The sequence below is a fragment of the Amborella trichopoda genome, chromosome 11 (assembly GCF_054954075.1).
Source record: "Amborella trichopoda isolate Santa Cruz 75 chromosome 11, AtrichopodaSantaCruz75HAP2 v2.0, whole genome shotgun sequence".
Classification (NCBI taxonomy): domain Eukaryota; kingdom Viridiplantae; phylum Streptophyta; class Magnoliopsida; order Amborellales; family Amborellaceae; genus Amborella; species Amborella trichopoda.
In genome coordinates this window covers 47256848-47271504 of record NC_142346.1, presented here as the reverse complement: position 1 = coordinate 47271504, position 14657 = coordinate 47256848, and the positions used below count along the sequence as shown (strand labels likewise).

General features: G+C 36.8%; 1 protein-coding gene across 10 annotated transcripts in view; it reads right to left on the bottom strand.

The window, feature by feature from the left end:
* Window positions 1-12057, bottom strand: part of LOC18427747 (uncharacterized) — a 29678-nt gene extending 17621 nt beyond the window's left edge. For 4 of the 10 annotated variants that reach the window (XR_016043774.1, XR_016043772.1, XM_088851138.1 and 1 more), the window contains exons 1-6: window positions 12023-12057; window positions 10241-10301; window positions 9816-9857; window positions 9640-9729; window positions 8447-8512; window positions 8281-8346 (exon numbers count right to left, since the gene is read on the bottom strand). Coding sequence is in view for 3 of the 10 variants with exons in the window: in XM_011622688.3 (XP_011620990.1) it covers window positions 8281-8346; window positions 8447-8512; window positions 9640-9729; window positions 9816-9842 (249 nt within the window). In the remaining 7 variants the exon portion in view is untranslated. Of the gene's footprint in view, window positions 1-8280; window positions 8347-8446; window positions 8513-9639; window positions 9730-9815; window positions 9858-10240; window positions 10302-11970 lie in introns of all 10 variants that reach the window. The other 6 variants (XR_016043773.1, XR_002279888.2, XM_088851137.1 and 3 more) reach the window with 2 other exon arrangements.
* Between the last annotated feature and the right edge of the window lie 2600 nt (window positions 12058-14657).

Below are 14657 nucleotides of genomic sequence, written 5' to 3'. Positions count from 1 at the left end.
ATAAGTGTTCTCAATGTTTTGTTTCTATGTTTTCTATTAAATCAGTTTCAGCCAACCCCATATAAAGCACCAGAACCATAACACTAAATTTATAGAGAAACTTCAAACAAGGGCACAACAAATTCTGCCAGCAAGGTTTATCTCAGTAACATATAAAGAAAAAAGGGAAACAAAAACAAGTAAATGATTAAATAATGCTACAACGATCAATAGGATACCATTATGCCAGATAAACTACCATGGAAGCTGATGTCAAGAGACCCACATTCTTCGCGTAATTAAAATTGTCCCTTTAAAACTTATAAACCAGAATATGAAGAGGCATGGTAATCCACACCATTTCAAGATTACTGTCATTCATTCATGTCCAGTAAGCTGTAAATTTGTAGTAAAACAAGAATGGGTCTCTAAATGTAGCTTTCTCTATTATAAGTAGAACCAAGGATGCACTGAGGAGCAGTTTTTTTGTGGGACCTAGAGCGAATGGCTTCTGCCATTACCTTTATCTTAAAAAGTCTACACGGTCCATTATGGCGTTTGTCCTCAGTTCGCTGATCTTTCTCACCTTGGACCCCTATTCCACATAGAGGCTTGAAAGACCACTCCAAGTGGAGGAAATCCCGCAAGCCATCTCCACCTTACCAAAGACAAGGCACTAGACCCTAATGGTTTTTCGATTGCCATCTTTTCTAGGTACTGGGACTCTTTCTGCACTAACATCCCTGTTTTCTTCAATGAGTTCTTCCACAGAGGCATCATTAGCAAAGAAATGAAGGCCACCTTTGTTGCCCTCATCCCCCATACAAAATTGAGACGACAGATTGTTGGATTTGGTGCTATCCAAAATCACCCACTTCAAGAATTCCCATATTAAGCGGGATTAAGATATTTTCATATTATATGGGATTGAGATATTTCCTTGTTATGTGGGATTGAGATTGCTATTTGATAAGTTCTCTAAAGGAAATAGAAATCCAATAATGTTAGGACTCTTTGATGGATATATCTCTTAGTCTTTTGAAGTATATATAACATCAATAGGAAGTTTCCTACTTAGTATGGACTCCTAATCTTATATATATGGGATGAAAGTCTAGAGAATTTGTGTGCCCAATTTGGGTCACCATATGGTAATGGTGGTTCCTCTAGAGAGAGAGGGAGGTAGAGGCTCCTGTGCATAAGATGCAATTTCCTCTTTGCGAGAAGAAGCTTCCTATGAAGATAAACATTGATGATGCCTCCTGAAGACTCCTGTAGAGTGAGGTTGGTTTCTTGTAGAGAAGCGGTTCCCATAGAGATTTTGGGTTGTTTCCCCTTTTAGTGAGATAAAATCTCGTTTGCTCTCAAAGTTGTTCTCTTCCTAGACAGTGGTCTAGTTATGGAATAGAGATGAGAGATCGGCATGGTGCCGTTTGGGAGAATAGGTTTAAAAGGGTTTGCTCGACTGTGTTCTTGTTGAGGTTTGTTCCAAAATCTAGGATATAACTTTCATTGGTATAGTGGATTTCAATTTGTCGTGCCTGTGGATGTAGCCCTTATAGGGTGAAACACGTAAATATTTGTGTTCTTGTGGTATGTGTTTCTTGTTTTATTTCTCATACTTTATTTGACAAAAATCAACCTGTCGGATTTAGAGTTTCCGCGCACAACAAGTGGTATCAAAGCACAACACAGATGACGTCAAAGACTTAAGAACTATTAATCTCCTTAACTCCCCATGCAAAATCATCTCCGAATTCTCACCACGTGGCTGAGAACCGTCCTGGACCAAGTCATCTACCAAAACCAGAGTGGTCTTGTTAAAAACAGATAGATCCTTTATGGACCTCTTGTTGCTCAGGCTGCAAACCTTCTAGGGTTCGAGATGAGATTTGTCACCTTCAATACGCAGATGACACATTGGTATTTTGCAAGGCCATCATCAAACAAGTTGATAACCTGTGGCTTTTTCCAAGATGCTTTGAACTCGATTTTGGCATGAAAATCAACATGTCCAAATCTAAACTGATGGGGATCAATCTGTCAAACGACCGTCTTTCGTTCCTTACCAATACATGGGGTTGTGCTAATGACCAAATCGCAGCCAAATATCTTGGCCTCCCTCTCTGTTTAGGAAACCTTAGAAACGGCTTTTGGGACCCCATTGTTGAAAATTTCCAAAGAAAGGCTTGCCTCTTGGAAAGGGGGGTATCTCTTGGAGGGTAGCTCTCATCATACCCACACTCTCCAACATCCCAATCTACGTTCTCTCTCTATCTACGCTATCTCTCTTTTCAAAATGCCTACTAGCATCTTCATCCATCTCAAAAAAGTGATGAGAAATTATTGGTGGGCTGGAGACATCTCCAACCATAAAATCCACTTGACACCTATGGATCAAGTTTGTAAGTCTCTAAAGGTTGAAGGCCTTAGCATTTGTAACCTTGAGATGATAAACTGGGCTCTCATTGGTGAATGGTGCTGCCACTTCACCACCAACCAAAACCTTTTATGGCACAAATTTATCCTTTAGAATTATGGCAATGACTTACTAGGTTGGTTTCCAGTGAAACAAAATGCTTTTGCATACTACGAGCTTTCATGCCTTTCATAAGGTTTTAATTCAGGAGAAAAAGTTCTTCTTTGGAACCAAACTTGTATAGGCAACCAACTCTTTAGGGCAACTTGGACAAATCTGTATGCAATAGCTCTCAACCCCAGTGCCATTGTTGCCCATTACTTTGACATAACAGCATTGGCAAAGCTTGAACACCCACTTTCAAACGTGCCCTTCATCACCATGGATGGAAGGACCTATTATCTCTCTGTAGGGCCCTAGCCTCTTTCTTTATCAATGGATCTGGTCACAGGGTGATATCGGCTAAAGATCATATAGGGGTTTTCTTAGTTGCCTCCTCCTATAAAGCGCTTGACCCTGCCTTATCACACCCTCAAACCTCTCAAAATAAAGCCCGACTTACCCAAACCACCCCAAACACACACCCACCCCCCCGAAGACCAAATAAAAAATCACACGGCTAACCATCTTCAACCGCCACTACCTTAGAAGAGAAGAGGTTACAACTTCACAAGCACATGTCCTCTTTGCTGAGAGGAATGAGAAACTCGTTGTCATCTTTTCCTCCATTGTAAACTCGCCTCCGATGTTTGGCTCAAACATCTAAGAGACTTTGATTGGAAATGAATAAACCCAAGGACCATCAAACACCTCCTTTCTTCCTACTTCTCCCCATCCACCCACACCTCGGCAGGCCACTTGCTTTGGAGAGCCTTCATTGAAGCTACTCTCGGGTCCTTATCGGGGGAGAAAAAATCTTACATTTTTTCGAGAAATCAAGAATAGTGAGAGTGCAACTGAAGAAAAACCCAGAGATCTTACGATTTTTTGAGCTAACAATTGCAAGCATCCCAAGGGCTTTTCCAAAACAAATGCTGAATCCAATTGGAGGGGTAACTTTCAATCAACACCATCTCAGTCCAAAGTTTAGCTTCCCCACCCCATGGGGTCAGAAAGCTCAACATTGATAGATGCTCCATAGGGCATGCGTGCCCATGTGGTGTTGGTGGCATTTGCAAAGACTCGGAAGGATCTAACCTATACTCTTTTTCCATTCACATTGGTTTTGGTGATTCATGTTGGGCCAAAGCAACAAGACTCCTTGAAGCCCTCAAAAGATTCAACCCAACTTGGGGCAACCATCTTATTTTTTGAGAATGTTGACGTTACAACCTTTTTTTCAAGTGAGGAAAAGGGGGAGGGTCTTGTGGTGAGCATTACTTGTTGGGGCAACCATCTTATTGTTGAAGTAGACTCCAAAAATCTTATTTTATGGGCACCTAGCAACTCACACAGCCCTTGGAGACTCACCCCCATACTTTTTGTCCATATTGCTCATTTATGCAGGCCACTTCAAGTCAACTTCCATAACACCTGGTGGGAGGCAAACTCGATAGCTGACACGTACGCAAAAAATGGAGCCATACTCACACCCACTGCAGCACAATTGTAACCTCTGAGAGTTTGAGACGTTCTATTTTTTGCTTTTACAAGGCTCCAGGTTCCAACTTCTCGGGTTGAGTCCAGTATGTGGGATACCAATCATGTATCTTTCGGTTTTCTCTCTGTAATGAGTCTTCTTTCGCCCCCTCTTGAAGGGATTGGCTATGTGGAACTCAAGGTCGTAAATTCAAAAAAAAAAAAAATTCTTTTTATTCAATATACATGAATTCCACTTACATAAACCGTTATACATTGTTATAAATCAAAATTAGAACCCTAAATACAACATGGGATCTTTACTATTACTGCAAAAAAAACAAACACCATGTAGGAGAAACAATCAATCTTCCACTATAGTTTTGAGTACGAAATATCTTCCTTGAAATTCAAGGAAAAAATATAAAATACGACTGAAAAATAATTAAATCAACGAAGCAGACTTACTAGATGATGCCTGAGTCACCCCCACAGGGCTTGGTACACCCCACAACCGATTCCCTGAGCCATTGCACATTTTTAATCCTTTAGGCCTTGCTGGAAGTTCTTAAATAAGGAAGCTTTTCAGACAATACCTTTCAATCTTGGGCTTTTAGAGAGCATAGAAACCTATTTACAGCTTGTAGGAACCCTATAGGATCAAATTTAGGGCTAGGCTTGAGGGTTTATTTCTCTCTTGGTTGGTTGTACCTTTCTTCTTCTTCAAAAACAGCAACGTCTTCACTTAGGGTGTCAAAATGCCACCACCCTTTTTCCTTTCTTGAGGGTGGGGTGACTCTATGAGGCAAGAGAAGGGAGACTCGTGGTTTAAAATTGACAGAGAGAGAGAGAGAGAGATATTTTCTTGATGTGAGAGAGGGGATACTTTCTTCACGTGAGAAAGAAAAATATATTATGGCGTGAGAGAGAGAGAGGTTATGTCATAATTTTTACAAAAAGGCTCAAGTAGGGTTTAACTAGAAAAAAAAATTATCTCTCACTTGGTAAAGGATTTCTCCAAGTATGCCTTATCTTATTTACGCAACTTGAACATTAAAATATTAGGAATCTATGGGGTGAGAGAGAATAAATATAATCCATCCGTCCCACAAATCAGCCATCATAACTTTGGGTAGTAATTAGCAACTTTATCCCCTTATAATTTGCCTAAGTCCAACTTCTATTTAAATTTAAATTATAATTACTTTTAGTATTATCTAGATCTTCCAAAATCTAGAAGAAGTCAAAGATAATCTTTTACTTTAAAACTTCCACTTAAATATAAAAGAAATCTATTTTAATTTTAAGAGATTCCCTAACTAACTAAACTAGAAAACTTTTAACTAAAAGTGGTACATAAAATAAATGGGGCATGCCACCCTAGAGATATTATGCCCCACAAGGCCACAGGTCCCACTCATGGATGGCACACACATGTGGGGTTGGATCCTTGATCCCCACATATTATCAAAATAAATTATTATAGAAGTAGACTGGTACTAATGGGTCAAACATAGCGACAACAAGGGCACTCCGCTTAACCCAAGAACAATGATCAACTATTGTTCTCTTATCCAACCCAACAAAGACCTATGACCTACAATCTCAATGCAGGAGTTGATAATTGGCTTGTCAAAGTTGGTGAATAAACAGTAAAATTATAACCTAACATATGGATTTCAGTCCCCTCGTTTAAGAACAAGTCTAGCACTTGTCACCACAATGCAAAAGGGGCTCTTTATGCACATGTACACGTATCCCTCTATAGGGCTGCTTCCTAGTAATGCGATTTGTCACATGCATATGCCGTACAAAAGTTGGTTGAGGTTTTGGCCCTTGCCCTTAGAGGCCTACAAGTGCACACATGAGACCACACAGATCTCCTGACCTACAAACATCATCCCTAAGCATCTCTCCAACCTCAACAAGTGATGACCCACTGTAAACCCTTATCGATAATGCCACATGCCCAGGGGTAAGGGTTTTAGAGATAACCAATATCTTAAACCGCCCAACCCATAGTCAGACAACGCACACACTCCCATTGAAGTGCATATTCCGCTATAAAGTTATCATTTTTACAAGCTCTCTAGGCCTCTAAAGGCCACAAAACCCCACACCTCTCCCCCAACTCTCGATGCTTTATTGGCTCTCTTTCTCGTCTTCTGCTGCCCCCCCCCCCCCTCGGGGACTCTCCTCTCTATCTACACTCGCTCTCTCTATGCTCTTTCTCTCCTCTCAAACTTTCTCTCTCTCTCTCCTTACCCTTCTCTTGACGACATCTCTACCCACTCTCTATGTTATCTTTCTCATCCCTATTCACTCTCTTGCTCTTCCCCAACCCCCTCCCCCCCCCCGACCTAGAGGACCAAAAAAAAAAAGAACTCTTCCTGGATCTCTTTCCTCCCCATGCTCTCTCAATCTCCCCCCACTCCGACCCCTTCTTTTTCTGCTTCCATGCTCTCTCTATATCTTTCCTCCCTTATACTCCCCCATTCCTCAATTCCCCCCTCATTCTCTCTCTATTTCTTTTCTTTATGCACTCCTTCCCCTCCCCCACTTTTTCTTCATCAAACTTCTTTGTAACTTAGTCCCTCCCCCGCTTTATCTTGAGACTTGTTACTTAAGATATAATTTTTTGATAGTGCATGACTGAGCAATCGTCATGACGGCTAATGATACCCACATCTTATGGCCTTTTTGGTAAATCATACTCTTATGCTTTAATATAATATCACCTTTTCTTTTCAAAAAAAAAAAATCTGAATAATTAGCTTGCGAAAGGTGGTCTAGTTGAATGAATTTTATTATTTCAAGCACTGGGTAACAAGGATATACTCTCAAACAAGGCAAGTCAAGCTGAAGAAAAACTTCGTGAATATAACAATTGCAACTATAGAGTAGGAAACAATCTATAATTCATTGTTTTAAAATGTTGTCGCATCGCTGCATATGCGGCCCATAATGCGCTATGCCCCCCAAAAGTGCATCATATAGGGGTGCATATGCACTTTGGTGGGATACGCCCGCATATTTGCCGCATCCTACCGTATATGTTTCATAGTGCATAGCGCATATGCGCCGCATAGCTCGTGGGTGAAAATGGTGCCCACAAGCATGGGTATTTTTGGGAGGGAAGGGTCTTGGTCCCCCACCAGCCCCCAACCACAAAAAAACAGCCACAAATGTGGCTGTTTTTAGATCAAATTGAAAGGGAAAAAAAATTGGCGAAAATTGTTTTTGACAAAAATCGTTGATTTGCTCTACTTATTAGTTGGGTTGCCAATTGGAATTAGCTTGGGCATTGTTTTGAAGACGTTTGAGTATAGATTCGTCGACCTATCGAGGGTTTCAAGGGTCAAAAATATATTGAACCAAATTTCAATCAATCGGTAAGTTTTTGTTTCCTAAACTAAACACTTTTTTTTTTAGGAGGCAAGGTCTTCTTCACAATCTTTGAGTAACAAGGATCCAACTTGGAAATACGCAGAACTCAAAAATTTGAAAGATCGAAATTATATTATTTGTACTCTTTCTGAATATTTATATGGGGGGTATTTTCCGACAAAAAAGAATATCTAGTCGGTATTACTGGGAATAGCAGAGCATGCCCACAAGTTATCGAAGATATTAAAAGGGAGATAAGAGAATACATGGATAGCTTTAAAAAATGAAAAAATTATGAATTATGATAATGTTATAATGCCTTCTATAAAGTTAGTTTCAAGTTTCTACTTTCTACTTTCTATTTCTAAAATCTTTTATCATCAGATTCAGAGTCTCTAACAGCTGGTATGTAATATTCTAGTTAATGAACAAATTAAATACCTACTATCACATAAATCACCTCCATATTTTTCTATGCATTAACCCATTTCTTGAGATTTTTTGGTTTTTTTTATATTTATTGACAGCATCAAGGTGATGCACCCACATCGCCCCCCAACTGCTCGGGACACACATCCCCCATTTTAAAACATTGCTATAATTTGCAAAGGATTGCAAGCTTGGTTAAATTTTCAAATGTCTTTATGTTCCTAATATATGCGAGTTTTATTGGGTTGAATGGAAAAACATATCCAGGTTTGTCAAGAAAGAAACCTGAAACACATCCACAAATCTGCCAAATCATTACCCAGACGAAACAAACAGAACAAATGTGTCAACATTTCCCCACAAAAGAGTGATGCAAAAACAGATTGGATACAAAATTATCATGGGTACCCCATATATTGCTAAGAACATTGATTAATAGTAAAGAAAGTGCAAGCTTTTTTTGAACTATTTTACAAAGATGCACAAACCTTTGGGGTTGCCACTTTGATTTCGAGGGTCCTCCCATTCAAAGAATGCTCTACCGCCAAAGCTTTCTGTTGAAATCACAGGGTCATAATATTAGAATAGACATTCAACATGAGGAACTATATGACGAAACCTTCATAAACAAATATTTCTCGCTTGGAATGATACTTGTGCATCTTCTGGAGATGAGAATGTGACATATCCAAAACCACGTGACCGCCCCGTTATACGATCCTAATCATCACAGTGAATTGGAGTGATAAGCCAATAGAAAAAAAATTCTCAAAATAGAAAAATTCAATTCTTAAAGTTTTGAAAGGAACAGCTACTATTTGATCCTAGAACCTATTTCAAATCCTGGCCATACAAAGAATGACAAATAGCCACACAAGTAGCTCCGAACTTCCACATGTTTACATGCAAATATAGAAGTCCACAACAAAAAGAAAGAAAAACTTGAATATAAGTTTCATATTTCATTACATAAATGAATGGCCAAAATGTCGGCCAAAGTCGAGTTACAAAAGGTTTGATGTTTTAGGCAATGAAAATCTGGTTTACCATGAATCAACTATCAATATTATGGCTACAAAAGCATCCAGTATTGGGATCAGCATGTATTATGTCAATAGAGACGCATAAGGATAAAAAAAAATAGACGAATCATGGTCTGTGACAATACCATAATATCAAGTCTAGGCAATCAAACACTTCAAGTTTATTGATAGAGATTGTAATGGATGCGAATTAAGTTTCAGAGCTCAAACAACTTAAGGACGCCTCATCAGCCCAATAAGTTCTGGGCCAGTTGTGGTGTCTTTTGGACAAATATTACACTCTTAACTGTACTATTCTTGCCCATATATAGTCAAGGTTGCACAATGGTCAATGCCTCAATTGGCATGTTCTCACTCTCCAGCAAGCCTCAGATTCTTAACTATCTTAACCCAATGGATGAAGTAGCAAGTGTAGGAATGAACGAAGGCTATGACACATGAATTTTGAGATGCTCAGCTCATCCCAACCGACAAGAAATAGATGCATTGCCCATCCCTCGTTATATTAGTCAACCCGATACAACTTTGTTCCAATGCTTTTTATTTCTATGGAATGGCATGCAAAAAACAAATATGCAAATACAATAAATAGGTAGCAAACCAGGGCTAGTGCATTAAGCAAAATTACAAAATAATGAAAAATTATGTGTTCTAAGAAACCAATGTCATCAGCAGATGGTTGTGGGTCAAAAATCAAATAGAAACGCATAGTTCTCAAAGCATGTAATAATGAAAAGTAGAAAATAAGTTGGAGGGAATTTACTACTACTTTCAAATATTTTTTATGAAAGGAAAAAATATTACTTTCATCACCATGACATCAACCAATTCACCAAATTGCTTCATGTATTGCCGTAGACCTTCATCATCTACTTCCCAAGGAATACCCAGGATCTGCAATAATGCAACCAAGACAAGTTATGATCATGATAGCTGCATAACATGCCAGAAGTATAAGACAAGAAAGAAATGCATCATACCACAAGCTTCTTATTCCCTTGACACATTGTGCCTCCTGCTTCCTGCAGAATCAAACTCAAAAAAAATTATGACCAAGAAGCAAATAAATGAAGCAATCCGTTCCAAAAATGCAAGAAAACCACAGATACTGGCAAAAAATGTGTTTGTAAAATTATGGATGGGAATTCCAAGTGAATCACTGAAAAGTATATTTTTTAAAAGAGTCTATAAGATAATGTATTAAGCAAACGATACTGCCATGCAGATATAAGAGGCCATACTGTAGTCTGAAAGAGATTTTGGAAAAATATTATGCTATTTAATGAGTTGGCTATCAATCATTTAAAAAATTGTCCATTTAGAGGCTGAAAGAAGGCTGAGATAACTAATTACAATGTTTGATATAGATAATATCAGGGGACATTTTAGGGAAGGATCATATTACTTTAGGAATCCAGCTCGGACTTGATTAGTTAAGGTGTTCACGATCCCTAACAATGCACTACCTAATAAAAAGAAAAGAAAAAACATTATATAATTTATTTATTTAATGAGCAGTTCAGTTCCGATAACGAGATCCAAGAAAGCAAATTTTATGATCAGTTGCCAAAAATAATAATTTCTTGCAATTCAATAAACTTACAACCCAATATCATAATGACTTCCATTCCCAAAAAATGGATAAACAAAAAAAGCAGGCTCACAGAAATTGCATCCAAATTTTGCTACATTACATATATGCTTCATCCACCTTGGTAATGTATACTAAAAAGTACACTCGCTAGTTAAACTATGATGGAGAATCCATCATAAGTCACACCAAACAGGTGCTTACAATCTCTCTTCGCAAAAATAAGCTAATCGTAGTAGCCCAGGAAACTAGTGAAGCTGGTATGGAACCAGGCAACGAAAATTAATCAGGAGATATATATATATATGTGTGTGTGTGTGTGTGTGTGTGTGTGTGTGTGTGTGTGTGTGTGTGTGTGTGTGTGTGTGTGTGTGTATGTGTGTGTTTGTGTGTATATATATATATATAGAGAGAGAGAGAAAGAATCCTAGTTTACTTCTTGCTCAAAATGACAGTTTACAGTCAGAGAGCTCGGCATCCTGAAGACTGAACCTAAAATGGGCAGCCCAAATTATTTTCAAAGGGAGCTAGGTACAGATTCAAATGGTAGAAAAATAACTCACAGATTATAGCCAGCCAAGATCAATCTAATAGGGCCAGAAGAGTCAAAATTTGTGAAATTTCTTTTATACCATTCAATTGAACTTATAGTAGGAAGTCTAAATTATTCTCGAAATGAGTTAAGCAAAGATTCAAAGGAGAGGTAGTGAATTTCCAGAGGGTAACCAACCAAGATCAACCTTTTACCCTGGGAGGAGTCAAAAATTCATGAATTTTTATCCATGTTAGGGAATTGATAGTTTCATTGAGGATTTAACTGAGCATTTCATGCAATTATCCAAAAAAAAGGACCCATATATCTTGAGAGTAATTGTGAAACACAAATAAATAAAATAATAAAAATGCAAATTGTCTTATTTTACAAAAATGCGTGTGAAATGCATATGACAAAAGGTCCCAAAAAACTAATCATTCCGTTAAAAATTATGAACAATGGAGAAAGGAGCTTTACATAATTTTACAACCTACACCATCTTCCATGGTATCCCACTCTCAATAATCAAAGATTGAAACAAAAAATATAACAAAAGCAGTTATATACTAGCAATGAGACAATATAGTTGTATAGATATACACGTGTCAGCAAACAGCCCCATGACTACCATGACCTCAGAACAATTGGAAACAACATAAATAAACTCAAAAACATTCAGAAAATCAGTAGCATGCATCAAACAAGCCCTAAACAGGGCCAATATATATGTCCGAATTTCCATGGACTGGACACTAAAAACGGCTGAAAAATGATTTACACATAGTCAAGAACTTGGGCCTTCCAGTGACTAAAGCCCTGATTTTGGAGATAGAGAAAGAAAAAACAGAAACTTTCCTCCAAAGCTGAGAATTTAAAAATCATAAGGAATACAAATATTGACAAAAAAAAAACCAGTGAAATTTAGGTCATTTGAAGGTTATCAATAACCATCAAGGTAAACATAACTAATGCACTATAAATCAGTATAAATATGAGCAAAAAGGCGTACATATATGAGAAAAGTATCAAATAAATATTGAAAATAGATGATAAAGATGTACCATAAACAGGAGCGATCTCTCTCCCTCTGCAAATTGATGAGATGAAACCGCGAAGGTTGCTTATATTTGGAGCTAAATACCTAAAATAGCCCAAACTTCTTTTAAAATTAACAAATAAGACATAGTTTTGACGAAGACACCCCTCACACTGCAAAGATTGCAAAGACTTCCTTTCGTGCTAATATCTATCCTCGTCTCAAATTAGCAGTGGGTATTAAAATCCATTTCAAATAGGTACCGGCCATAAAATATGTTTAAAAAAACAAATTTCTCTTCTTCATAATATTATTTTGTCTGAAATTAATATATTATTATTAATATTATTGTTTTCTTAGTGGTTCAGTATGTACCTTGTATTTTATAACAATATTTAATTAGATAACTTTTTTTTTGTGATTTTTAGTTAGTTTTAGCTATTACTCGCTAAAAAGATGCGAGTCTCAACAAATTATCTTTAAAAAGTTAAAACATCTTCTCAAAAAGATAAACTTATAATTGTCTATAAGTTTATCTTAGATAATTTTAAAATAGATATTACTAAACAACAGAGAACGTATTCTATACAATATTGTTTTCTTTTTCTTTTTACTATGTTAAGTTATTTTATAAATAAACTGAATGGCTATAAAGGAAGTATACATTAATCAAATCATCCTAAATAAAAACATTTTTTGGCTCGTACCAAACTCAGCAAGGCCATCAGCTACGTAATTGGCATCCCAACAAACATGTAAGAACGAAATCATCAAGTCCTCACAAATATCCATAACCTCTAACCACATCAGAAAAATTCTCCACGGAGGTCTAGTACACTTGGTACATCAGTTAATCATATTCAATAAGTCACCTTCCACAAAACAACATAAACTAGAGAATAATGTTGTTAAATTAATGTATTAATAGGTATAGTATGTACAGCCAAACGCCCCCTAAGGCATTTCAATAATATGGCATCCCTAGTAGCTCAAGTCAAATGACAACAATAACCTAATTATTGAGATCTAGCAGTCCAGAACAAGGGTCTACAATGAAAACTAAAGATCGTATTACTAATCCTAAACAACCAGCATAATTAAGTAGTTCTATATTGCTAACCCACATATGAACCTTTAACATATTCATGTTTCCAATCTCTTCCTCTTCTTAATTGTATTCATTAATCCCCACTCATGTTCCAGTTAAGGGGAAATCAACATGATCACTAATAAATCATCATGTTCCCACCCCAACAATGACAATTATTGTTATTAAAACTAAGGAAGTATTCAATTAGTGCACTAAAATCATTAAAATCTCCCCAGGAGAGCATGGTTGGGCCATTGGGGTCTGGTGTCGCTCAGTTGTTTCATTTGCTCAAAGTCTGTCAAAATTTGAACATGATTGTTAGACCATGAAAACCATTATTCTAACTATTATTTGTTGGCGTCTAATGATTGAAAAGGTGATATAAATTCACTTTAGATCAATTCAAGAAATGGAGAGAGATATTTAAAAATATTATCGACTCCCCACGTAAATGAGATGCTCATTGTCTTTATATAGAATGTAGAAGTTTCCATCTAGACATATAAATGTAATAGACAATCGCGACTTTCATATAAGGAGAAAGTTTATATAAGAATGCAACCATAAAATGTAGAATTAAAGATGCACTTAAAAAATTCATCGAAAAATATTGTTTTAATATTGAAAAACCCCCTAATTGATCATCTCAACATCTCGATGTATGAATATGAAAATAAAAAAAATATCTTGAGTCCTAGAAATAGTGCATCTTACAACAAATTATCTAGACCATCCATTTTCAAGATTTTCAATATTTTCGTGTGTTTATAGATCTACTTGATTTTAAGCATTTAGAACTTAAAATTTTATAATTAGAGATAATAATATATTTTCAGACAGTCCTAATAATTTTTTACACCAAAATTGCATGTTATGATAAAATTTGGATGTGCGCTTTAATTGGATTGTTTAAAGTTATCATAGAAACCACACATTTCATATAAATGGCGTCTTCTCATTGTTAATAATCACAATTTTTTTGAACTCCTGGTCATACATAAAAGGGTGTAATCAAATGGACATTAATCACATTTGCAATAAAAGGGGTTCAACTTTTTTATTTCCAAATGCAAAGACCCAAAGGTCAAATGAAATGGGACTATTTTAGGAAAGAGGCTAGGTGGTTTCCAATCCTGCAGACACCACCTACTAATACATTTAGAAAAGGTAACTAATAAATCTATATGAGAAAACGGGTAGGATGCCTATCTTGCCAACTAAATTACCCAAAAAATAAATAAATGAAATGTACCATTTTGCCTCTTTGTTTGGAAAAATTGCCAAAAATGTAAAAAAGGTAAGTACAAATGAGCTACTTCCTACACCAATCCAAGCTCTACTTTATTTTTTGGAGTTTTGATTTTGGTTTTGTTTGTTTGTTTTAGAAACTGTGGCAAAAACAATGGAAAAAAAATGCAGCGCACTCTTGAAAACAAAGAACCGGAAAACTATTAGAATTCGGAAGCCTGACACCTAGGGTTTTCAATGATTTTATTCCTCAGTTAAACTTAAATTTCTGAAAATTGGATATTTGTTTTTTTTTGGGTAATTCGGTGAGCATGACAGGCTC